The sequence below is a fragment of the Rhinatrema bivittatum genome, chromosome 5 (assembly GCF_901001135.1).
Source record: "Rhinatrema bivittatum chromosome 5, aRhiBiv1.1, whole genome shotgun sequence".
NCBI classification, from domain to species: Eukaryota; Metazoa; Chordata; class Amphibia; order Gymnophiona; family Rhinatrematidae; genus Rhinatrema; species Rhinatrema bivittatum.
In genome coordinates, this window is record NC_042619.1 from 226,698,701 (window position 1) to 226,724,072 (window position 25,372).

Genomic DNA, 25,372 nt, shown 5'->3' on the forward strand with positions numbered 1-25,372 from the left:
ATCACACACTTCTACACGTCATACAAAGGACAACGAGACACCGACCAAACCATACAACACAGATCAATCATACCCATAATGACCTCTCCCCTTACACAAATGATAGGCTTAATGACCTTCTCTATTCTTCTTCTAAATGCTCAATCTATTGTAAAGAAAACCACTCTCCTATTTGACATACTTACTGACGAATCCCCTGACATATGTGCCATCACAGAATCCTGGTTAAAGAATACTGACACTGCTCTAATCAACCAACTCCCCACAGACACATATAGCATCTTCTCCATTCCTAGACCTAAAAAGAAAGGGGGTGGTCTACTCCTTGCCGCCAAAAAGAGATTCAACTTCTCACTCCAATCTACCCTCCCCCCACCCAAATTGGAGATCAGCATCTTTAGATCCAACTCTCTCCAACTCTGCTTAATCTATGCCCCCCCTGGCATCCTAGAAAAGAACCCCTCCCCCCTCATAGAATACATCTCAAAAAACATAAATATTGCCAACCCAGCCATCATTCTCGGAGATCTCAATCTCCATGTCGATTGCGACCCCCTCTCCACTTCATGCGAAACTATATTGTTAGCTATGAATGCCCTGGGATTCAAACAGATCGTGACTAACCCCACGCACAAAGCGGGTCATACCCTTGACCTGATATTTACTAACACCTTAATCCAAGCTGACCACCCCTTTTGTACGCCCATTCCCTGGTCAGATCACTATCGTATTGACACATGGTGCACTATACAAGATTCCCCCCAATCCTCCCAACCTACAAAAACAATTAGTTTTCGCAAACAGGCTAAAACCGAAGATATCATAGAGGCCCTTTCAGAGGAACTACCTAACCTAGACCTTACAGATGCTAACTCCGCTACCTCCTCATGGTTCCAAATCACCACCAACATAGCAGATAGACTCTGTCCCTCTCAAACCAAAAAAATCAACTTAGAAAAGAATAACAAAAAACCATGGTATGTAAATGAGCTTAAAACCATGAAACTGAAACTTCGTAAATTAGAAAAAACCTGGCGAAAGAACCGCATCCCAACCACCTTATTTCAGTTTCGCACCCATCTACACACCTACAGGAAGGCCACAGAAAAAGCAAAGAAAGATTTCTATGCCACAAGAATCCATCAATTCCAGTTCAACCCACAAGCCCTCTTCCAATACGTAAACAGCCTCATTACATCTCCAGACAGATGCAACCCCGACAATGATGATGAAACCAAATGCGAGAATCTAGCATCTTACTTCCTTTCTAAAGTGGAAACCATTATGGCACGCTTCACAGCTCATTCTGGCTCCCCGAACCCATCAGCAACCAAAAACACCCCAATAGACTACACCAATCAAAGCATACAATCACACCCACACACAAAGAACCCAAACTCTTCACTACTGAAATTTGAAAACACATCTGCACTAGAAATTGAAAATACCCTCAAAAAAATCAAACCGGCCTATCACCCCTCAGACAACCTGCCCACCAACATACTACTCACGAGCCCAGCTACCACAGCCAAACACATCGCAAACATCCTGAACAAATCCATTACCCTAGGCCAAGTCCCGAAGCAACTCAAGCATGCCATTATCAAACCTACCCTTAAAAAAACTAATTTGGATCCCAATGAACTAGCTAACTATCGCCCAGTATCAAACCTCCCATTCCTCTCCAAAATACTGGAAAAGATTATCAACAAACAACTCACCGAATACATCGATGAACACAACATACTCTCCACATCCCAATATGGTTTTCGCAAACACCATAGCACTGAAACGCTACTCATCACACTCTCAGAATCCATACTTAAAGCCATGGACAACGGACAATCCTACATACTTGCACTGTTAGACATATCTGCAGCATTCGACACCGTCAATCACCTCACACTCATCAAACGACTCATGGAAATTGGCATTGCTGGCACAGCCTTACTATGGTTCCAATCATACCTTAGCGACAGAAGCTACAGTGTAAAAATTGGTTGTAACAAATCCAACCCTGTCAAACTATCTCAAGGAGTACCACAGGGATCATCCCTCTCTTCAACACTCTTTAATATATACCTCCTCCCCCTCTGCCATCTCCTCTCTAAACTGGGTATCCAGCACTTTATATATGCTGACGACGTGCAGATACTCATTCCCATTAGTGATTCCATTACAAATGCAATGAAGATTTGGAATGCTGCACTATCTGAGATAAATAAACTACTTTCCGAAAATTTCCTTGCCCTCAACACTAACAAAACAGAACTACTCATTCTTTCTCCTCCTAACAACCCCTCACGCAATCTCTCCCCCACCCCCCCACCCCCCAGCTGCCCTCCTACCCTACAAGTCCGTAACCTTGGAATTATGATAGATAACCAATTTAACCTCAAAAAATTCATTTCGGCCACCATAAAAAGCGGATTCTTCAAACTCCACACCTTGAAGAGAATCAAACCTCTTCTTCATTCCTCTGACTTCCGCACAGTACTGCAAGCTATGATCCTGTCCAAAATTGATTATTGCAACGCTATTCTCCTAGGCTTACCAAAAAGTACTCTACAACCACTACAGTTATTACAAAATGCTGCTGCACGCATCCTTACCAATACTCACCGTCACGAACACATCACTCCCGTCCTCCAATCACTACACTGGCTCCCTGTAACCTCCAGGATAGTATATAAAGTACTCACGCTCATACACAAAGCCATTCATAACCATGACATGCAATGGTTCCCAGAACATCTCCTGCTTCACACTCCGACCAGACCCACAAGAACGCATCACCAGGCCAAACTTCAGACTCCCTCTCCTAAGCTCATGAAACACACCACCTTCAGAGAGCGATCATTCATCTTTACAGGCACTGCCCACTGGAATAAAATGCCTTCCCAACTACGCCAGGAACCTTGCCACAAAAAATTCAAGCACAATCTTAAAACATGGCTGTTCAAACTAGCGTACCCGGACTAACGAATTGACTCCTCCCAAAGATGCGACATGACCCCCCCCGACTGACTCTTGCCCTTTCTACCTACTCTTCCCCCTCCCACCCACTGTGAATATACTCCCCCTCCCCTCCCTTATTACTTTCCCCTGCTAATTACCCTTATTACATTGATGAACGCCCTTGTAAAAACTAACATGTATATTTGTATATAATTATCATATCATCTACTCCTGTCCATGTTTACCCCCTCCCTGTTAAAAAAAACGTTATTATTGTAAAGCCTGTTGCTCAGTTATGTTACATTGTGAACTGAGGTGATGTTTTGCAAACGTGCCTCGGTATATAAAAAACCCGTAAATAAATAAATAAATAAATAAATAAAATTATGACAATTTCTGTTTTATTAACCATTCCCTTCCTAATAATTCCTAACATTCTGTTTGCTTTTTTGACTGCTACAGCACACTGAACTGATGATTTTAAGGTATTATCCACTATGATGCCGAGATCTTTTTCCTGGGTGGTAGCTCCTAATATAGAACTTAACATCATGTAACTACAGCAAGGGTTATTTTTCCCTATTTTTCCCTTGCACTTGTCCACATTAAATTACATCTGGCATTTGGATGCCCAATCTTCCAGTCTTGCAAGGTCCTCCTGTAATGTATCACAATCCTCTTGTGATTTAACTACTCTGAATAATTTTGTAACGGCCGCAGATTTGATAACCTCACTCATCGTATTCCTTTCCAGATCGTTTATATATATATATATATTGAAAAGCACTGGTGCAAATACAGATCCCTGACGCACTCCACTGTTTACCCTTTTCCACTGAGAAACTTGACCATTTAATCCTACTCTCTGTTTCCTGTCTTTTAACCAGTTTGTAATCCACGAAAGGACATCGCCTCCTATCCCATGACTTTTTAGTTTTCTTAGAAGCCTTTCATGAGGGACTTTGTCAAACGCCTTCTGAAAATCCAAATTCACTACATCTACCGGTTCAACTTTATCCGTATGTTTAGTAACCCCTTCAAAAAAATGAAGCAGATTTGTAGGCAAGACTTCCCTTGGGTAAATCCATGTTGACTGTATTCCATTAAACCATGTCTTTCTATATGCCCTATGATTTTGATCTTTAGAATAGTTTCCACTGTTTTTCCTGGCACTGAAGTCAGGCTCACTGGTCTATAGTTACCCGGATTGCCCCTGGAGCCCTTTTTAAATATTGGGGTTGCATTGGCCACCCTCCAGTCTTCAGGTACAATGGATGATTTTAATGATAGGTTACAAATTTTAACTAATAGATCAGAAATTTCATTTTTTAGTTCCTTCAGTACCCTAGGATGCATACCATTTAAGACTAATCAGAGAAAATTCTGTTTCACCCAATGCACAATTAAGCTCTGGAATTTGATGCTAGAGGATGTGGTTAGTGCAGTTAGTGTAGCTGGGTTCAAAAAAGGTTTGGATATGTTCTTGGATGAGAAGTCCATTAACTGCTATTAATTAAGTTTACTTAGGGAATAGCCACTGCTATTAATTGCATCAGTAGCATGGGATCTTCTTGGTGTTTGGGTAATTGCCAGGTTCTTGTGGCCTGGTTTGGCCTCTGTTGGAAACAGGATGCTGGGCTTGAAGGACCCTTGGTCTGACCCAGCATGGCAATTTCTTATGTTCTTATATTCTTATGACCAGCATTCCTTGAAATGAGTGATCTAATATAACTGGCTAGTTGATAATAGGCCAAAAAGTCAGAGGGTTTGAAACCAAGATGTACTTGACAGTCAGCAAAATCATAGATACTATTCGTATGTGGACTTACAAAAAATTGAAAGTATCAATTCTGTTCTTGGTCAAGTCTCAAACACCTGGACTGTCAATCAGGTGCAAAATCCAGATTTCCACAAATAAGTAACCATAAAGATATTGTCCAAGTTAAAGAAAGATGACTATGCAAGAACTTCCATGTCACCCGCATTGCCACATGTTTTATTGCAGTTGACCTCAAATTATGTAAAAAGTGTGTGTGTGAGTGTGTGTATGTATGTACGTATTTGTATATGTATATATAGAGAGAGAGATTATTAGAAGGAAGATGTGCTAAAATTTTAGAAGTAATAATCAATAAGATATTTTTGTTTATGTAAACACTGGGGAACAGTTGTCACAGCACCTGTTTTTGTGCTTGTTTTAGGCAAGTTGCGACCTATCTCAATGCCAGTTGAATATAATTGGGTCAGTGATTATGAAGATCCCAGTAAAATGAAACGAGACAGCAGAAGAGGTAAGCAAGCAAGGTGTGTCTTTGCGTCTTGTGTCACACCTTGAAACTGATGGGGAAATTGAAGGAAACTTTGCATCAGTGAAAGTCACATCAGAACATTAAATAAGCCAATACTGGATCAAACCAACTAAAGTAGCTCCACCTTTGTAGGTTTGGGGAGTGGTTTTACATACACAGTAAGAGATACGAACAGCAAAGTTGACATCACTGAAGATTTTCTGCTGTTTGAATCAATGAAAGATACAAGAGGAGTTTATTTGTACAATACACTTTCTACCTAGCTTCAAACAACCTATGTAGAGAATGCAGCAAGCTGTTTGTACCTCTGACTGTGTATGTAAAACAGCTCCTCCAAACCTACACCTCCCCAAAACCCACACCGAGTTAAAAGTGCCCCCTTTCACTCTCTCTCTCTCCCCTGCCCTTTACATAGCTGGGTAAATTTTTAGCCAGATTAAATGGTGCTTTTAGCCAGCTGAGTTAAAATTTAGCTGATTAAATGGTGCTGAAGATCAGGCCCATTGTGTTTCCATGCATAGTAGCCTGACTATTCTCAGCCTGGTCAAGTGGATACTAGCAAACACTCATTCCTATACTCTTCCCCGTCACACATGGAATTTGTATTCATAGAGATTTCAGAGTGCAGTTAGTTTCCTGTAAGGTCTGGATCCTGTTTGACTTTATGGAATCCTTGACATATAGTGTCACACCACCACCACTTCTGTCTGCTCTGTCATTTCAATATATTTTGTATCCTGGCATCACTGCGTTACCAATTCTCTGAAATGCCTGTTATGTCAGTATTGTCATCAAGTGCCATACACTCTAATTCTCCTATCTTATTTTATAGACTTCTGGCATTTGCATACAGATATGTAAATGTATTCTTTCTCAAAGCCCGCTTACTAGCAATTGATACAGGTAATTTGGCATCTTTGCTGCCTGTTATTGAGAGGGGGCCTTTGCATCCATCTTCTTGTCCCAGCCATGGCATTGTGCTATGTGTCGCTGAAGATCCTACTGAAATCTCCTGCCTGTGTCAACAGGGTGTGAGCATATCGTAGAAATAATGCACTCAGACTGAGGGAGAGAGTGAGCAGAGGTTGGAAGACTGCCACTGTGGAAGGAACCCTCCCTAGCTTGAGAAGGAGCTCAGTCCCAGAGGAAGACATCCTATCCAGACTTAGCCAGCAAGGGCCACTGAGTCACCCAAGCAACTATTAAAAATTCAATTGAGTAGAATAGTGTAGCATAGACTTAGGGAAGACTTAAAAAAAAAAAAAAAAAAAGCAGACAGTGACAGGGAAGTGTGGGTACAAATGTAAATTAATTATGAATATGCCAATTGGACAAATTGTTGATGGGTACACCAACGTGTCCATAAAAGCAATAAATAATTAGGTATTGTTAAAGCAGCTAGGCAGTTTTCAGGTCTGCAGGTATCGAGTACCCATGGACCTACAATTTCATTTTGAAAAGAGAAATTCTTCACAGAGTTAACCTTTGAAAATGGGAGCTGGTGGGACACTTTGCATTACTTCTTTCCTGTAGGTGCAATGTATGTATAGGAAAGTATACATACATTGTACCCCCCACTCCCCCACAGATAGGTGCTTTCCTCTTCCCCACCTTAGCCCCACTCCTGGCCCTGCCCCATCCAGTGTGGCTAAAAGTATTGATGTTGTGAAACAGTGCATGCAATTTTGGGTTCACAAGGCATATGATTTTCAAATGGTCAATCTAGCTGTGTTAATCCTTATTTACTGTTTCTCAATGCCACTGATAATTGTCCTCTCCATGTGGTGCAATCATAATTGAACAAATATCAGAACCATAATAAAATTAAATTAAACATGGCCTTATGGGAGCACTGAGAGGAGAGGATCACCTTGCTGATGGCTGAAAGGAATCAGTAAGTTTTTGCTTGGGAAATTTTCTTTTTTAAAAGTATTGGGACGAAGTTAACTATTTGGGAATATTATTTAGTGTGATTGTGTGTTTATGCTTTTCTGCTTTTAATAATCAGTAAGGTAGGAAATAAACTGAAGTTAGACTGTTTGTATTTTTAAATAGTCAGTCAGTAAGGCAGCTAATTCGCAGTAGTTAGTGTGTTTATTTTTAATAGTCTGTAAGAACATAAGAACATAAGAAAATGCCATACTGGGTCAGACCAAGGGTCCATCAAGCCCAGCATCCTGCTTCCAACAGTGGCCAATCCCTTCTTCTGAATGTAATCCCAACCCTTCTTCTGAATGTAATCCCAACCTAAAATGGGATACTCAGAAGGCAATTATAAGAGGAATGTTTATAGGCCATATGAATCAGCTTCCAAAACTTAGAAAACAGCCAGCATTCCTTGATTCCCCTTATCTTGGAAATTGAAGTCAAACACAAAAAATAATACACTAACAGCTTTAATGCTTGCTAGATAGAATAACTGTTCAGATGTCTCAGATTGCTTTTTCAATCGTGTTGACATGGCCGAAATTTTATGCACATGGTAATACAACTGGGTCCCTTTTGGCATGTGCTGTGAAGAAAGATATCTTGAGTTTTTCAATTTGTGGGATCAGAGACAAGTTAACAGAAGGCTTGGAGGTAATTTGCATGAAGAGGCAGTTACTACCCTTAACAGAAGGCTTGGGGGTTACCTGCACGGAGCAGCAATTACTACCCTAAACAGAAGGTATGGAAATAACTTGCGTGGAGCAGCAGTTACTACTCTAAATAAAAACTTGCTGGGCAGACTAATAAGCAAAAGTTAGAGTGTATATTAAAAAAAAAAAAAAGTAGCCAGAAGTTAGAAATAAGCTAGGAGCAGTATATACCTAAGTAAAAAGGTTGAAAAGTTCAGCCCTCCCCTTGGAAAGGTGTTAAGATATTGTGATTTGGTTTGATTAGGTACCAACATTTGTTAATCAAGAGAGCAGTGAGTCACTCTGGCTGACTAACTGAAGTTAGATGTTTGTATTTCCCAACTCTCCCACCCCTAGCTCATCCTTTAATTTATAGGCAGGTGCCACTTTAACAAAAAAAAAAAAAGGACTTTAATTAGACACATTCCTACTCCCTTAACTAGGAACTGAACAAATTTGAGAAGACGGCAGCAGTCCAGCAGCAAGAGGGGGGCTTCCTAGTCTTTTGCATTGAGTGTCACATGTATGATTTTTTACCCACTGGTGAGAAATTGTACATGTGCATGCGATGCAAAGAGCTCCTCTCAGAGAACGAGTCCGATCTCTGGAGGCTAGAGTGGCAGACCTGGAGGAGCTGAGGCAGACAGAGAGGTATATAGATGAGACCTTCAGGGACACAGTAACCAAGTCCCAACTTCAGACTGGCAGCCCTGGTGCTGCCTTGGAGGAAGAAGGTCTCTTGACCAGAGAGCATCAACCTAGTGCAGCAGGAAAAGATCCTGTAGCAAGGACCTACTCTCCAGTTTGTGCATTGTCCTTTCATACCAAGGATGTGTCCCCAAGGCCTACTTCCCAGGAGGGAAGGGTTAGGTCAGCCATCATAGTTGGTGATTCGATTATTAGGAATGTAGGCAGCTGGGTGGCTAGTGGGCGTGAGGATTGCCTGTTAACATGCCTACCTGGTGCGAAGGTGTCGGACCTCACGCATCACCTAGATAGGATTTTAGACAGTGCTGGGGGGGAGCCGGCTGTCGTGGTACATGTGGGCACCAATGACATAGGAAAATGTGGGAGGGAGGTTCTGGAAGCCAAATTTAGGCTCTTAGGTAGAAAGCTTAAATGCTCCAAGGAAGCATTCTCTGAAATGCTCCCTGTTCCATGCACAGGCCCCCAGAAGCAGGCAAAGCTCCGGAGTCTCAATGTGTGGATGAGACAATGGTGCAAGGAAGAGGGATCCAGTTTTGTAAGGAACTGGGGAACCTTTTGGGGAAGGGGGAGTCTCTTCCAAAGGGATGGGTGCCACCTTAACCAGGAGATAAAGCAACTTTTAAACTAGAATAAAGGGGAAAGCTGACAGTCGCTCAGCAACACATGGTTCAGAGAGAGGTATCTTCAAAGGATACTAATGATGCATTAGAATTAACACATCCCGACAGTGAGGTTCCAATAATAAGAAAATTAGTCCAAATATGGATAGCAGTGAATGATGACATAGACTTAATTGGAATCTCAGAGACATGGTGGAAGGAGGATAACCAATGGGACAGTGCTATACCGGGGTACAAATTATATTGCAATGACAGAGAGGAGCACTCGGGAGGAGGTGTGGCGCTTTATGTCCGGGATGGCATAGAGTCCAACAGGATAAACATCCTGCATGAGATGAAATGCACAATCGAATCTTTATGGGTAGAAATCCCTTGTGTTTTGGGGAAGACTATAGTGATAGGAGTATAGTACCATCCACCTGGTCAAGATGATGAGACGGACAGTGAAATGCTAAGAGAAATTAGGGAAACTAACCAAATTGGTTGTGCGGTAATAATGGGAGATTTCAATTACCCCAATATTAACTGGGTAAAGGTATCATCGGGACATGCTAGAGAGATAAAGTTCCTGGATGGAATAAATGACAACTTTATGGAGCAATTGGTTCAGAAACCGACAAGAGAGGGAGCCATTTTAGATCTAATTCTCAGTGGAGCACAGGATTTGGTGAGAGAGGTAACGGTGGTGGGGCTGCTTGGCAATAGTGATCATAATATGATCACATTTAAATTAGTGACTGGAAGGGGGACAGTAAGCAAATCCACTGCTCTCATGCTAAACTTTCAAAAGGGAAACTTTGATAAAATGAGAAAAATAGTTAGAAAAAAACTGAAAAGAGCAGCTACAAAGGTAAAAAGTGTGCAAGAGGCGTGGTCATTGTTAAAAAATACCATCCTAGAAGCACAGTCCAGATGTATTCCACACATTAAGAAAGGTGGAAAGAAGGCAAAATGATCACCGGCATGGTTAAAAGGGAAGGTGAAAGAATCTCTTTTAGTCAAAAGATCTTCATTCAAAAATTGGAAGAAGGATCCAACAGAAGAAAATAGGATAATGCACAGGCATTGCCAAGTTAATTTAAGACATTGATAAGACAGGCTAAGAGAGAATTTGAAAAGAAGTTGGCCGAAGAGGCAAAAACTCACAGTAAAAACTTTTTAAAAAATATCCGAAGCAGAAAACCTGTGAGGGAGTCAGTTGGACCGTTAGATGATCGAGGGGTTAAAGGGGCAAATAGAGAAGATAAGGCCATTGCGGAAACATTAAATGGTTTTTTGGTTCGGTGTATATTGAAGAGAAGGTTAGAGAGATACTCATATCGGAGAAAGTTTTCATGGGTAATGATTCAGATGGACTGAACCAAATCACGGTGAACCTAGAAGATGTAGTAGGCCTGATTGACAAACTGAAGAGTAGTAAATCACCTGGACTGGATGGTATACACCCCAGGGTTCTGAAGGAACTCAAAAATGAAATTTCAGACCTATTAGTAAAAATTTGTAACCTATTATTAAAATCATCCATTGTACCTGAAGACTGGAGGGTGGCTAATGTAACCCCAATATTTAAAAAGGGCTCCAGGAGCGATCCGGGAAACTACAGCCTGACTTTGGTGCCAGGAAAAATAGTGGAAAGTGTTCTAAATATCAAAATCACAGAACATATAAAAAGACACGGTTTAATGGAACAAAGTCAGCATGGCTTTACCCAAGGCAAGTCTTGCCTCACAAATCTGCTTCACTTTTTTGAAGGAGTTAATAAACATGTAAATAAAGGTGAACCAGTAGATGTAGTATATTTGGATTTTCAGAAGGCATTTGACAAAGTTCCTCATGAGAGACTTCTAGGAAAAGTAAAAGTCATGGGATAGGTGGCGATGTCCTTTCGTGGATTACAAACTGGCTGAAAGACAGGAAACAGAGAGTAGGATTAAATGGACAATTTTCTCAGTGGAAGGGAGTGGGCAGTGGAGTGCGTCAGGGATCTGTATTAGGACCTGTACTTTTCAATATTTTTATAAATGATCTGGAAAGAAATATGACAAGGGAGGTAATCAAATTTGCAGATGATACAAAATTGTTCAGAGTAGTTAAATCAAAAGCAGATTGTGATAAATTGCAGGAAGACCTTCTGAGACTGGAAAATCGGGCATCGAAATGGCAGATAAAATTTAATGTGGATAAATGCAAGGTGATGCATATAGGGAAAAATAACCCATGCTATAGTTACACAATGTTAGGTTCCATATTAGGAGCTACCACCCAAGAAAGAGATCTAGGCGTCATAGTGGATAACACATTGAAATCATTGGTTCAGTGTGCTGCGGCAGTCAAAAAAGCAAGCAGAATGTTGGGAAATATTAGAAAGGGAATGGTGAATAAAATGGAAAATGTCATAATGCCTCTGTATCGCTCCATGGTGAGACCGCACCTTGAATACTGTGTACAATTCTGGTCGCCGCATCTCAAAAAAGATATAGTTGTGATGGAGAAGGTATAGAGAAGGGTGACCAAAATGATAAAGGAAATGGAACAGCTCCCCTATGAGGAAAGACTAAAGAGGTTAGGACTTTTCAGCTTGGAGAAGAGACGGCTGAGGGGGGATATGATAGAGGTGTTTAAAATCATGAGAGGTCTAGAATTGGTTAATGTGAATCAGTTATTTACTCTTTCGGATAATAGAAAGACAAGGGGGCACTCCATGAAGTTAGCAAGTGGCACATTTAAAACTAATTGGAGAAAGTTCTTTTTCATCAACGCACAATTAAACTCTGGAATTTGTTGCTAGAGGATGTGGCTAGTGCAGTTAGGAGTAGATTTTAAAAAACTACGCCCGCGCGTATTTTTGTTTGGGGTCAGCGCGCGCAAGGCTACCCAAAATCGGCAGCCTGCGCGTGCCGAGCCGTGCAGCCTGCCTCTGTTCCCTCCGAGGCCGCTCCGAAATCGGAGCAGTCTCGGAGGGAACTTTCCTTCCATCCCCCCCGCACCTTCCCCTCCCTTCCCCTACCTAACCCACCCCCCAGTACTATCTAAACCCCCCCTACCTTTGTTCAAAAAGTTACGCGTGCCTGAGGCAGGCGTAACTCGCGTGCGCCAACCAGCTGGCCAGCGCATGATTCCCCGGCCCAGGAGCGGTTTCGGAGGCCTCGGCCATGCCCCCGAAATGCCCCCGGGCTGGAACCATGCCTGCAGCCCCGCCCCGGATGACGCGCCGGCGCGACATACGCCCCAACACGCTCCCCCAGGAAAGCCCCGGGCCTTGCGCGCGTCCCGGGGCTTGCGCGCGCCACCGAGCCTATTCAACATAGGCTCGACGCGCGCAGGGGGAGCTTGGGGCAGGTTTTCGAGGGGTACGCGCGTATCCCTTTGAAAATCTGCCTTTTATTGTAGCTGTGTTTTAAAAAGATTGGATAAGTTCTTGGAGGAGAAGTGCATTACCTGCTATTAATTAAGTTGACTTAAAAAATAGCCACTGCTATTACTAGCAGCAGTAGCATAAAATAGACTTAGGCCCGGATTTTCTAAAATCACAGGCCTTAGTGAATCACGTGGTACCAGGGGGGTGAAGCGGGGGGGGGGGGTCGGTGCTGGCCTGCGAAAGCCGGCAGCAATCACACCACCGTGGTGCGATCGCTGCCGGCTTTCACAAACCAATAGCGCCACCATGAAAGGTGGCGCTATTGGGCGCGTTACTGGCGGCGATAAGGAGCCTTACATTTTCGCCGTCAGCAATGTCCCTTTTCGCTTGCGAAAGCTATAGAAAATGACCCCCTTAGTTTTTGGGTACTTGACAGGTTCATTTGGCCTGGGTTGACCACTGTTGGAAACAGGATGCTGGGCTTGATAGACCCTTGGTCTGACCCAGTATGGTATGTTCTTATGTTCTTATATTTTGGCACAAATGCCTGCTTTAGAGAAATTTCTGAATAAAAGATTAAAAAATATAAATTAAAAATTGAAGAAGAGTCTGATGAAGGATAAACCAGATTACTTATCTCCATCTGCAATATGCCACCAAGGATCATTGTTTGTAAATTTATAACAACATTGACTGATCCAAGAACCAAACTCTGAAGCACAAACCAATACCAGTAGGGAAGGGCTGATAATGGCCTTAACAATCAGCTCAACTCAATATTTAAATAGGTGATAATTCTACATGACAAGAAATAAAATGGAACGACAGAGAATATATCCTTCCAGGGAGCCAAAAAATATAAATGTGTGTGCTCTGTGTGTTCAATTATTTATTCTTTGAGATAAATCTCTCCAAAAGCTTCCTGAGTGAAGTCCAGTAATTCAGTTTCTTTTTGGCTGTAGGTCCCATTTTTATTTTTCGAGCAGGTACTGTAAATCTTGACAGTGGTTTCATGAAATTCGTGCTTGTGGATGCCTGGTTACAGAACCACTGTACACAGTCAACACTGATTTGTTTTTTAGTGTTTACTGTATTTCATAGAAATAAAAGGTCGGCCAATTAGCTGCAGGTGAGACCTTTTTATTGGTCTAACTTCACACATTTTTGACTGACTTTTAATGCCTTGAGCTGATGAAGGGAGAGTTGCTAGCCAGTTAGTCCGATAAAAAGGTCTCACCTACAACTTATTTATTGATCTTTATTTCAGTGTATCCAGCTGGACAAACACTGCAAATTTGGATTCCCATAAGGGGCTGATGTACAAAGTATTTTCTTTACACACACAAAATAAGGAAAAAAAAACCTTCAGTACATCTGATCCCACAGTACTTTGCATTCTGTAAAATACTTTCATGAAAAACAGATTTTAATTACATTTTGCAATGGTTGAAGATGATCTGAAATCTATTTGCTACTGGTTTCCGTTCTCACTGAAAACTGAGGGTTTTCTTAAATGAGAACTGCCCTGTAACCAAGATCCAGTTTTAATTAAAATCAAATTCCTGCAATCCTTTTGGAATTTATAGAAACCACAGTTCAGCACATATAGATCGCCAATTTCCTTAACGATCACGGTACTTTTCTTACTTTTGTCTATTAGGTTCAGCCATTGTAGAGCTGACACCGAAAGAGATTCAGGTTTATTGTTGACAGTAGAGTTGTTTGATGGGTGAGGAGGCGGTGAGTGGCAGTGTTCAGGTGGTGGGGGGGGGGGGGAGCTCCATCTTTCAACTGCGTTACTGTCTTCAGTGCCAAAAAAAAAAAAGTTGTATTTGTTTTGTTTAGAGAGCTCCCTGCTTCGATACATGAGCAGTGAGAAAATACCTCAAGAGGATTACATGCAACAGCGAAACAACAAGAAGGACACGGGGAAGAAATCCAAAAAGAAAGGAGAGAAGAATAAAAGCCCGAGCCATTACGCCTTGCCGATGGGTGCAGACTTAGATGCAATACGTCAAGATGTGGTGAATCCGTCTGTTGCAGACACTGGCTTATACCATGTGAGTAATAACACCAAAATATATTGTGTATGATCTTAAAAGTGAAAGGATGGGAAGCTTTATACATGCCTGTCTGGTCAAAGATGACATGAAGAAGGTATTTGTGAGATTTGGAAAGCTCACTTAGTACAATGGCATTTTCGATGGTCTTAGAAAAGGTATCATGAAGACTTCAATTTTCTTTTGGACTAGAATGGCCACTAGAGCACTGCGCTGTTGCGCCAGGTCAAATGTTTCCCTCTTCGGCCTTCTGTTAATCCAGTGAAGTGCAGAGGGCTAGCTTGGCAAACAGAAATCCTTTTATAACAAACAAGTCTCGCTCATCAACGTAATCCTTGCGCACTGTCAGCCACATTTTCAAAGGCCTGCGCACGTAAAACCTGGTGTTTACGCGTGTGGCTGGGTCTTGTGTGTTCCGCGTTCATTTTCAAATGGGCCCGACCACGCGCATAAACACCAAAACGTGCACAAGTGCCGGGCCTCTTCAAAGGGGCGGGGCGGGGGCGGGGTCTGGGTGGGGAGTGGTGTGGCAGGGGCGGGCCGGGACAGCGCTATTGTACGCTGACCCGGGGAAGCTTGGGCAGGCAGCCGGCTGGCGCTCGTAAGATGCTTCTGCTCCCAAGGAGCAGTAAGCAAAAAAAAGAAAAAAAAAATTGGGGGAGCTAGGTAGGCATTAGGGGTCGGGGTAGAGAGAGGGAAGGAAGGATAGGTAGGGGGGTAGGGAACTGGGGAGGCCCGATTGCGTTGCCACGCGTACTCATGCAAAATTCGGCCCCCCTGTGTGTGCGGATTATAATAAAATATGCACATCCACGTGCAGGCGCTGGGAAGCGCACGCATACCTTTTAAAATCTACCCCTGTTTGTCCAGCATGGTAAAATTGTACAGCCAGCCCGCCTAAAACTGCTGGCTGCTGGCCTTTACACCACAGGAAAAGCATCAGCAAAGCAATTTCTTTATTAACCCAATAAATTTGGTGTTATGTTTAAGGAAGGATGTGAACCCCTGGGCTGAGATGAGCAATGTCTCCGCCCACAGGGAGAGAAGCCCTGTGAGCCTCACCTTCAGCAGGCACAGTCTCAGTGACGTGGGACTCAGCTAGGACTGAAGACTTTATTAAATAGGAAGGAAGAAGTAGTCTCCACAGAAATGGAAATGTATTAGTACAGTCCTAGGCAATGGGAATTACCCAGAGTGAGACACAGCTGAGAAGATCCAGTAGTGGCCCACGGAGCGGGATATGCCGGGAATCCCCTCTGACAAACGTAGGCAGCTTTAGGAATACAGATCCATTAGTGGCCCACGGAGTAGGGTATGCCGAGGATGCCTGTACAGTAGATGTTGAAGAACTGGTAGCGATGCCAGAACCCAGAAGTGGCTCCTGTAGATGGTATGTAGGTATTCTGTAGATCAGGAAGGTGAATGACTTCCATAGAAGAAAGGCGGTAGTGGCCCGAGGATCGGAGTACGCCGCATGGAATCCACAATGCAGTCTGTATAGTAGAAGTCAGTAGAGGTACTCACAGTAGGTGGCTGGTTTATTTATTTTTTTATTTTTATTTTTTTCTATACCGACATTCCTGTAAGAATATAAAAATCATATCGGTTTACAGTGTAACGTCAACATTCGCTCAAGGGCGGTACAAGGAACGATTAAAAGGTATGGGTACACAGAAATGCTATAATTGAAGAATCCCTGTCTCTAAATGCTTGTCCCTCCCAAAGCAGCCGGGTTTGGCGAAACATGGGTCCGTGTTGGAGGACCCTTCTTAAATTCTGTGCTTGTCTAAGCAATGGAGCTGCTGATATAAAAATAAAAATAAACCTTTGATGAAAAGAATCTGAAGTTGAGGGGACTTATTGAATTACCTGCACTTCCCGAATATTTGAAGTGCAGGCTTCTGCTCCTGCATTGTGTTGTCGACTAACATTTTGTGGAGCCATTTCATTTTTAATATACTTGCAGTAGCTGTTTTGATATTTCATATGCCAATCAAATGCTTATTAGAGGCACTTACTGCTTGTGTGGATATCTTATTTTTGTATTTTTGATAACAGAAATAAGATATCCAGAGAATTGTGTCGGGCAGACTGTTCCACTAGGACTTGGGCATGTTATAAACTTAGAAAATGAGGACTCACTCGGCTTGTGTTCAGGCTCCCATGCTTCATGGGTTTTGCATTTGGAAAAGCAACAATACTCCAGAACAACGACCAGTAAATTCCTTTTGGAATTTCTTTACAGCCTTTCAGATTCCTTAAACTTCACAAATGTACTGTCCAAAGTCAAACATGGACTTGTTGATTGTAGCCAGTGCTAATTTCATAATATTTGATATATTGCCTGCTTCCTTCAAAGAACAGCATAATAAGGGTTTTCTGTAGGGGAAGGGGAGCGAAGCGAGGAGCAAAGGGTTTTTTTTAATGTCTGATTGTTTTTGTAACCATTCCTGTCATTTTGTTTTTGCACGTCCCTGCTTCTATTTGTTGTGATCACGCTTGAAAAATTGTCTGCATCAGGATGGAAAGAGTGGATGGCCTCCTCGTGCCTTTCTCCAGTCTCTCCTGCATGGTTTTTTACGCGTTGTTTACAACTCGTAAAACACCTTCCACACATGTCGGAAAGTGCTTTCTTGGAAATGTTCTAAGGATAAATGATAAATTACCAGACTCAGGCCGAGTTTTGCCTATATACAGGGGCTGCTTCAGGGGCTATATTAGTTTCTGGGGATGGAGTTGTCTTAGGGGAAATGATTTATGTGCAGACTTTCAGTTTTCGAAAGTATGAATGTAAATCTCCGTGTGTGTATGCCACACTGGGTTCCGCGCACACCTGTGAATTTTCAAAGCAATTCATCCACACAAATCCACATTTAAAATTCGGTCTAAGATCTACGGGTAACAAAGTACCCACTGACTTCAGCCCTAAGCAGGCCATTGAAAATTACCCTCTTAATGTCATGCTAACAACCCCTTCGTATTACTTTTAGCTGAGGTCAGCAGGAGTCTTTGTATCTCAGAGGTGTATCACATTTATATGCTTCTTAAACAAAAAAATAAACACTGCCCTACAGAAAATGCCTTGTTTAATGCTTGAGCTGGGACTTGTGTTTTTTTTAATTGATTTCATTTCTTTGGATTTATTTATTATTTATTTATTTGTTTGTTTTTATATACCGACATTCATTGGCGTATATCACATCGGTTTACATTATAACTAGAGGAATAATATGACTAAGATATCTTATTATTGTATGGCTTATATATGGATTTGGATACCACCTTTCTAAGATATTGCTGAAGGAGTTGTATAGTACAAAAGTACATTAAGTAACACAACAGAAAACAGTGAAAAATCCTGTGTCCATTCAACCCACGCTTATAATAGCAGCTTGTTCTGCAAAAGAGGTCAGGTTATATTATGGAATTTAAATATCATTATGGAAAGGGGTCATACAGGCTGAGGAACTAGTGAAGGGGAAGTATGGAGAAAAGCAACTAAAAGCTTAGGGGCGGATTTTCAGAGCCCTGCTCGCCTAAATCCGCCCAAAACCGGGCGGAGTTAGGCGAGCAGGGCCCTGCGCTCCGGGAAGCCTATTTTACATAGGCTTACCGGCGCGCGCAGAGCCCCGGGACTCGCGTAAGTCCCAGGGTTCTCCGAGGGGGGCGTGTCGGGGGCGTGTCGGGGGCGGGCCCAGTCGTCACGGCGTTTCGCGGGCGTGTCGGCAGCGTTTGGGGGGCGGGTACGGGGGCGTGGCTATGGCCCGGGGCGGTCCGGGGGCGTGGCCGCGCCCTCCGTACCCGCCCCCAGGTCACGGCCCGGCTCGCAAGAGGCCCGCTGGCGCGCGGGGATTTACGCCTCCCTCTGGGAGGCGTAAATCCCCCGACAAAGGTAAGGGGGGGGGTTTAGACAGGGCCGGGCGGGTGGGTTAGGTAGGGGAAGGGAGGGGAAGGTGAGGGGAGGGCAAAGGAAAGTTCCCTCCGAGGCCGCTCCGATTTCGGAGCGGCCTTGGAGGGAACGAGGGTAGGCTGCGCGGCTCGGCGCGCGCCGGCTATACAAAATCCATAGCCTTGTGCGCGCCGATCCAGGTTTTTAGCAGATACGCGCGGCTCCGCGCGTATCTACTAAAATCCAGCGTACTTTTGTTTGCGCCTGGAGCGCAAACAAAAGTAGGCTATTCGCGCTCCTTTTAAAATCCGCCCCTTAGTCGGGGAGAGGCTCTAGTGCTTCTTGTTTGCTAGGGAAGCAGTTATTAGCTGCGGCTGGAGACATAGCATCCCCAGCCTCAGCCAGCCCGGGGAACTAAAGCCTGGTCCTAAACGCAACCCCAAGTCTTCAGCAGTGTTCAGCACTGGGCCGATAAAATCTTTTTTTATTTTATTTAAGTGTTATATCAGAAGGTTTTCAACATTGTCCATACATCAAGGGCCGGATTTTAAAAAGGTTACGTGCTTAAGTTAAGCACGTAACCCTTAAAAAAAAACCCCTGCACGCGCCGAGCCTATTTTGCATAGGCTCGGCGGCGCACGCAAGCCCCGGGACATGCGTAAGTCCAGGGGCTTTGCTAGGGGGGGTGTCGGGGGCAGCGCGACCTTCGGGGCATTCGAGGGGGGCATGGTGCCGGCCCGGGGGTGTTCCGGGGCGCGTGACCGAGGCCTCCGGACCAGCCCCCGGGTCGGGTGATGGCACGGCAGTGGGCCAACGGCATCAGGCATAACTTGTGCGATAAAGGTAGGGGGGTTTAGATAGGGCTGGGGGGTGGGTTAGGTAGGGGAAGGGAGGGGAGGGGAAGGTGTGGGGGGGGGTGGAAGGAAAGTTCCCTCCGAGGCCGCTCCGATTTCGGAGCGGCCACGGAGAGAACGGGCAGCACGCGCAGGGCTCGGCGCACGCAAGTTGCACAAATGTGCACCCCCTTGCTCACGCCGACCCCGGATTTTATAAGATATGCGCGGCTATGCGCGTATCTTATAAAATCTGGCATACTTTTGTTCGCACCTGGTGCGTGAACAAAAGTACGCACGCACGCTGTTTTTTAAAATGTACCCCCAAATGAATAACTTATAACACAGATGTATGGGTTCTCTTTCTCCCCTCCACCACCCCCTTCCCACCCCCTCCCCATCAATATAAAATCTAGTCTTCAAGATCCCACATCTCGGCCAAAGAAAGCAATGGAAGATCAAAGCTAATTTAATCATCATCATCATCCAATATATTTAAGAAGAGGCATAACTTCTGTGCCAATCCTCAAAGGATCTCCAGACGGAATGAAATCCTCTGAGTCTCTCCCTTCTCATCGTTGTTTCTCCATAGGCATTCCAAGATCTCCAAATCGCCCCCTCAAAGTTTCTGCTCCATTATCGTTTTCCAATTCACAGCCTATTCATATAGGGCAGAGCAGCAAGGCCCTGAATAACAAATCTGCCCTTTACTTTATTAACTGCTGGGGCTGCTGCATCCAAAAGGAAAATCAATGAGTTCCAACTTAAGTTTACATTTGTAATCAAAAAAACGAACTCCCTCATTTTTCTCCAATAAATTGCAACAACTGGACAATCCCACCAAATATATAACCTTGTATCCCCACCCTTATAATTGACTTCATGACTTGGGTACATTTTTCCCAAAAGGGTTGGTGTAAGATGCCACCTAAGAAGTATCTTAAAACCATTTTCCATTAAGGTAGCAACAGGTGAAATTTTACTTAGTCTCGCTACAATTTCTGACCAAACTTCTTTGTCAGTTTTTTTTAATTTAATTTCTTCTCCCAAGCTGCAGAATGTTTAGGTTCATCTGCTACAGGAGTGTCTAAAACCTTATAGAAACTAGATATAAGGTCTCGTGATCCTGGGCAACTCTTGCACAAGAACTCAAACTGGATGATTTTTCTCTTTAGTTCGGAGGAGTTTCCTTTTTGATGTACAAAGTGTTTACGGTATATATATAAAAGGCTTGTGTCGGTTGGTCTCTGTCATGTCTGTCTGTGGCACCCAGAGCAGTGGAAGGTGCCGTGTGCAAAGGCAATATGCTCTGTCTGCAAAGCCTAGTCCGTCAGGCTCCCACACACAGACACACAGGCTCTCTCTTTCACAAATACATAGGTTTTTCTCTTCATGTGTTAATGCATTAAGCAATATATATCTTTTCCACTTTTGTTTGATTTTGAACTTTTCCATCATTTATGAACCAGACAACCCGAGCAATGCCGGGTACTTTTTGCTAATATGCTCTGTCTGCGAAGCTGTCTTTTATGCTCCCATACACAGGGACAGGCAGGTATAGGCACTAGCAAACATGCACAAACATAGGCTCACACATACACATATGCTTCCCTGTACACATACTAACACACAGGCACATACAGACACACTTATGTAATTTCATTCTCCAGTTTCAGCTTGTACTTAGCCAAGATCATAGGAATCTCTGGGACCTAGATTTGAGAGTCTTTTGCATATAGTTCTTCATAGAACAGAGAGAATCTCTCACATGTTTTCGTACCTTCAAAGACCACATCTCCAATTCTGTCCTTAGTCTTCATAATCAACATACTTGAATTTCTAACTTTCAAACGCAATACCAATAATTTATTTGCTTTTTTTCCCTGCTTGAAGTACAGCTGTTTAGTTTTTAGTTTAAATTCAATATCATCAGCATACAGAACTAAGTTTCCCCTTTATTCAGTCTAATTTAAATAATATTATTTGGAAGCCAAACAAGTTACTTTGGGGCCTTCAAGCTTTTAATATTTTGTTGAATATCATTAATCTCTTGTGTCCTTTCCCTTTTCTTTTTCACTGCCAACGCTATAATCTTTCCTCTCACAGTGCAGTCCCACAATGTTTGCGCACTAACATCCTCAGTCTTATTGAAAGAAAATTAATCCTTAATCTCTAGCTCTATACTGGAGCACACAGAATCATCCCTCAGAAGACGATCATTCACTCTACAAAACTTTGCATCAGGCTGGGTTTGGTCACAGGACAACTTGACCTAGATCAGAGCCAGTGAACAAGGGACAATAGAGCAGAAAGTATAAGGCACAGTGCTCCGCTCTGTCTGCTCCAGGCTCACCTCCTTATGTCCCTGAATTGACAAGAGGAGAGGGGCTGGATTAGGGAGCAGGGCATTTCTTTACTCCCTGTTGTGTTTTCTGGCCTTAACCCTCTCCTTCTGTTCCCAGCACAGCATGGCGAGGGATGGGCGGGGGAAGGTGTTGGTAATAGGGAATAGAGCTGGTTTTTTTTTTTGCTCTATCTCTTTTAGCCTCACCCTTCCTCTCTTGTTCTCTGCAGTAGGCGGGGAAAGGCTGGAGCAGGAAGCAGAAGGTTGTTCTCTGATGAGATTCAGCACAGCTGAGAGGCAGCCAATCTTCAGCTGTCCTGCTGCCTGCCCCCCCCCCCCCCCCACCTCCTCGAATCTTGCCACCCTAGGCATAGGCCTAGCGTGCCTATCGGCAAATCCAGGCTTGATCAGAACATGATGTTCATACCTGAGAACTCTTCAGATTTGGCCCGGAGACTCTGGAATTCTAAAAGAATTACCGGGTCTCTGGGCCAATACCGGAAATCTCCGGGTGCTGCAGCAAAACCAATCTGCTTGGATCCGGAAAGAAGAAAGGAACATCATTTGTCTTGCGCAGCTGAAAAAGGAGGAACTCGACAGTGATTTCTACCATCTCGGGACCTTTTTAACTCTTAACTTCGCTTCCTCGTGACACCACCTGCTCCTGCACAGCCTGTTTCCTGTATTCAGCCACTTGCCCGCCCCATCCTGTTTGCCTTGGCCAATCGACATTGCGATTTCCTGCCTGTACATCAAACGAGGAATAAGAAACAGGCGTCCACTTCCACAGCACAGGAGGGGAAGGAAGAGGCTGCTGCTGCTCCAGGAGCCCAAGTTAGAGTCTGCTGTTGCTAGTGTGTTTTGAAAGGGGGGCAGAGAGAATGAATGAGCATGTCTGTGAGAGTGAGTCAGTATGTATTTGTGTAGGAAGAAGAGATCTGAGAGTGTATGTAAGTGAGTAGGAGAGAGCTGAGTGCAAGTGAGCATGGGTGTGAAAGTGAGTGGGCATGTGTGTATGGAAGAGGGAGAGACGTGAGTGTGTGTGTGTTGGTGGGAGAATGGCAGAAGTAAAGGTGTAAATGGACATGTGAGAATGTGAGAGAATGAGCAGTGAAAGTAAGTGTGAACATGTAAGAGTGTTTATGAGAGCAAATTTGTGAGCATCCGGTCCCACTGTGCAGTTGCCCTCCCCCCGTCACTGCATACGCTTTACTCCTCTCTCCAATCTCAAAGCGTCATATGCTACTTCCCGTATGTTAGAATACATTATTTGCAAAACAAATTTTCCTCACCGACTGTTTTTAATTCCCTTATACCAACTAATTGAATTCACCTACTTTGCTTTGCAGTAATGTGGGGCAGAAGCTGTATAATGATGCAGTTTTAAAAGTATTAAATTCAGTAGTGAACAATAAAACCGGGGGTACAAGGAAGAAGTGTGAATGTATTAGGTGCATATGTTGATAGGAGAGTGAAATAATAACATTTATTGCCATCCTTGGGTGGTTAAACGTATGAGTGGTGAGAAGTGATTTTGAGGTTGTAAAATGGACGACTGGGGGATGGGTATCGCCATATGTAGAGGTGGTCAGATTTTCTGTGAACTGCGATATGGGACGATGGGTTTATGATCTTAAAAGTTGGAGAAGCTGAAAAAATCTTGGCGAGAAAAGAAGTTGTGATATGGGTTTGAAAGTTTGGTTTTGGGTTTCAGAGTGGTTTGAAAAGGACAACAGCAAAGTGTATTTAAGTATCAGCTGGGGAGGATTGGAATACATTGCATCGCACTGGTAATTATCACATAGTTTATGACGAGCCGGTAGGAGTAATATTAAAAATAAGTAGGGAAGAGAAATAGAATAATATACTAAATATTGATTTAATCACTAACAGGAAACAGTGGAGCTTTGGACAAGTGGAAATGAATGATGCTCTGACCAATAACTGAAAATAGGGAATGCTGGACAGAAAATAGTGAGATCAAGTAGGTAAAATTAAAGATTTTTAGACAGGGAGAAGGAGAAATTGAGGGGAAGGATAATCATTTATTATGTTTTGTAGACAATAATTAGATGAAAATCGATATGTGAAGACAAGAAGAACATTGAAAGATCACATGGTCAAGCATTTGGCAGTAATAGTGAAGGTTCAACATAAGAAGCATTAGAGTGGTGTGGATAATATAATATTCTATTATGGTCAAAAATGTAACAAGGTGATACTGAGGTTGCAATTATTGTATTGGAAGATCTGTGCTAACCCCTGAGGAAGCTCAGAGAGCGCGAAACGATTAGGATCCTATATTGTTGGGCATGTATTTTAATGTGGTATGAATGGAGAGAGTGAGTGTGGGGGATAACTGGGAGTTTTAATAATTTGGTGGTGTATTATTTAACACATGAAAGACTTTTTGTATAAGTTAAGTATGAATAAAAGATTGAAACAATGCAAGAATAGTTTCCTTTATGGTTAAGGATGTAATAGGTATTAGGAAACTGAATTCCTTTTGGTCAATGTTGCGCCATATTTGGGCCTTGACTGCCTTAGAGGTCTTTGCTGCCCGGGTGCCAAACATTTGGTAATTTTGCAGGATCCCTGCGATGAGCAGCTTATTCTTCTGCACGCTAAACTTTTTGGCCTTGAGGCACTGTCATGGTGCTGCCTGGCAGCCTGAAGGGGGTGCCACTTCCTCTCTCGGAGAGGTGTTCTCCCTTTCCTCACTCTCTGTCCTGCTCTCCTCTTCCCTCCCTTCCTCCCCACTCCTGACCCTGGCCTACCAACTTCTTTCCCCTCTGCCCTTTCTGTCTATCCCTATGCTGCTCTACTCCTCTCTCCACTCTTGCTTGTCTAGCCCCTTGCCCCATCTGTGCCCTCCTATCCCTTCCCTCCTGCCTCTCTCTACTCCTGCCCCGTCCCTACTCCTACTCCTCCTTCCCCTGGCACTCCCGCCCTCATCCTCCCACTCCCTCAGCCACCGCTTCCTCCTCCTCTCCTCACGCCTCTTCTCTCCTCTCTCCCCATGCCTGTCACGCTCCATCCTCTGCTCAGCACACACACATACACACACACCTCAGCATACAGACGCACACACACACACACACACCCCTCAGTGCACTGGCACACACACACACCCCTAACCGCTCTTCCTCACCACCTCCAAACCTTCTCACCACCTCCACTCCTCAACACCTCTATACAAAATGATAAACTGGACTAAAAAACTTTCACTCCAACAAAAAACACAAAAGACAAAGGTTAAGGGAGACAGATAACAACAGAAAACAAGACAACTCTCTCAATAATCATAAATAACTCCTCTAAACTCCTCTACTAACACTATCCTCCTCATCTCTCACTCTAACGCTTGACACACCCTCAAAGAGGCACGTGCAGGAAGTCAATATTTATACAGGGAAAAAATAACACATGCCGTGATGATGCCACGCGCCGCGTGATTCCGCAATACAGCGTGCGATGACACAAGTCAGTGTACGATAAAAAGCTATGCGATGCAGCAAAATATCAAGCATTGCGGTATCTTGAAAATTACCCTAACCATGCTCCTTTTTCTATCGCGAGCGTTATTCTTGCTTTATTTATAGCAATTTGATAAATCTATGTCCAATATAGAAAAGAGCTTTAAAAACAAATCAAATTTGAACAAGCTGCATTGAG

General features: G+C 43.5%; 1 protein-coding gene across 4 annotated transcripts in view; it reads left to right on the plus strand.

Annotated features, from left to right (window-relative positions):
* The window catches only part of CNKSR2 (connector enhancer of kinase suppressor of Ras 2), a 469,908-nt gene that overhangs the window by 318,597 nt on the left and 125,939 nt on the right, over positions 1-25,372 (plus strand). For all 4 annotated transcript variants that reach the window (XM_029603391.1, XM_029603393.1, XM_029603392.1 and 1 more), the window contains exons 11-12: positions 5,160-5,249; positions 14,417-14,631. In XM_029603391.1, coding sequence (XP_029459251.1) covers positions 5,160-5,249; positions 14,417-14,631 — 305 coding nt within the window. The remainder of the gene's footprint in view (positions 1-5,159; positions 5,250-14,416; positions 14,632-25,372) is intronic.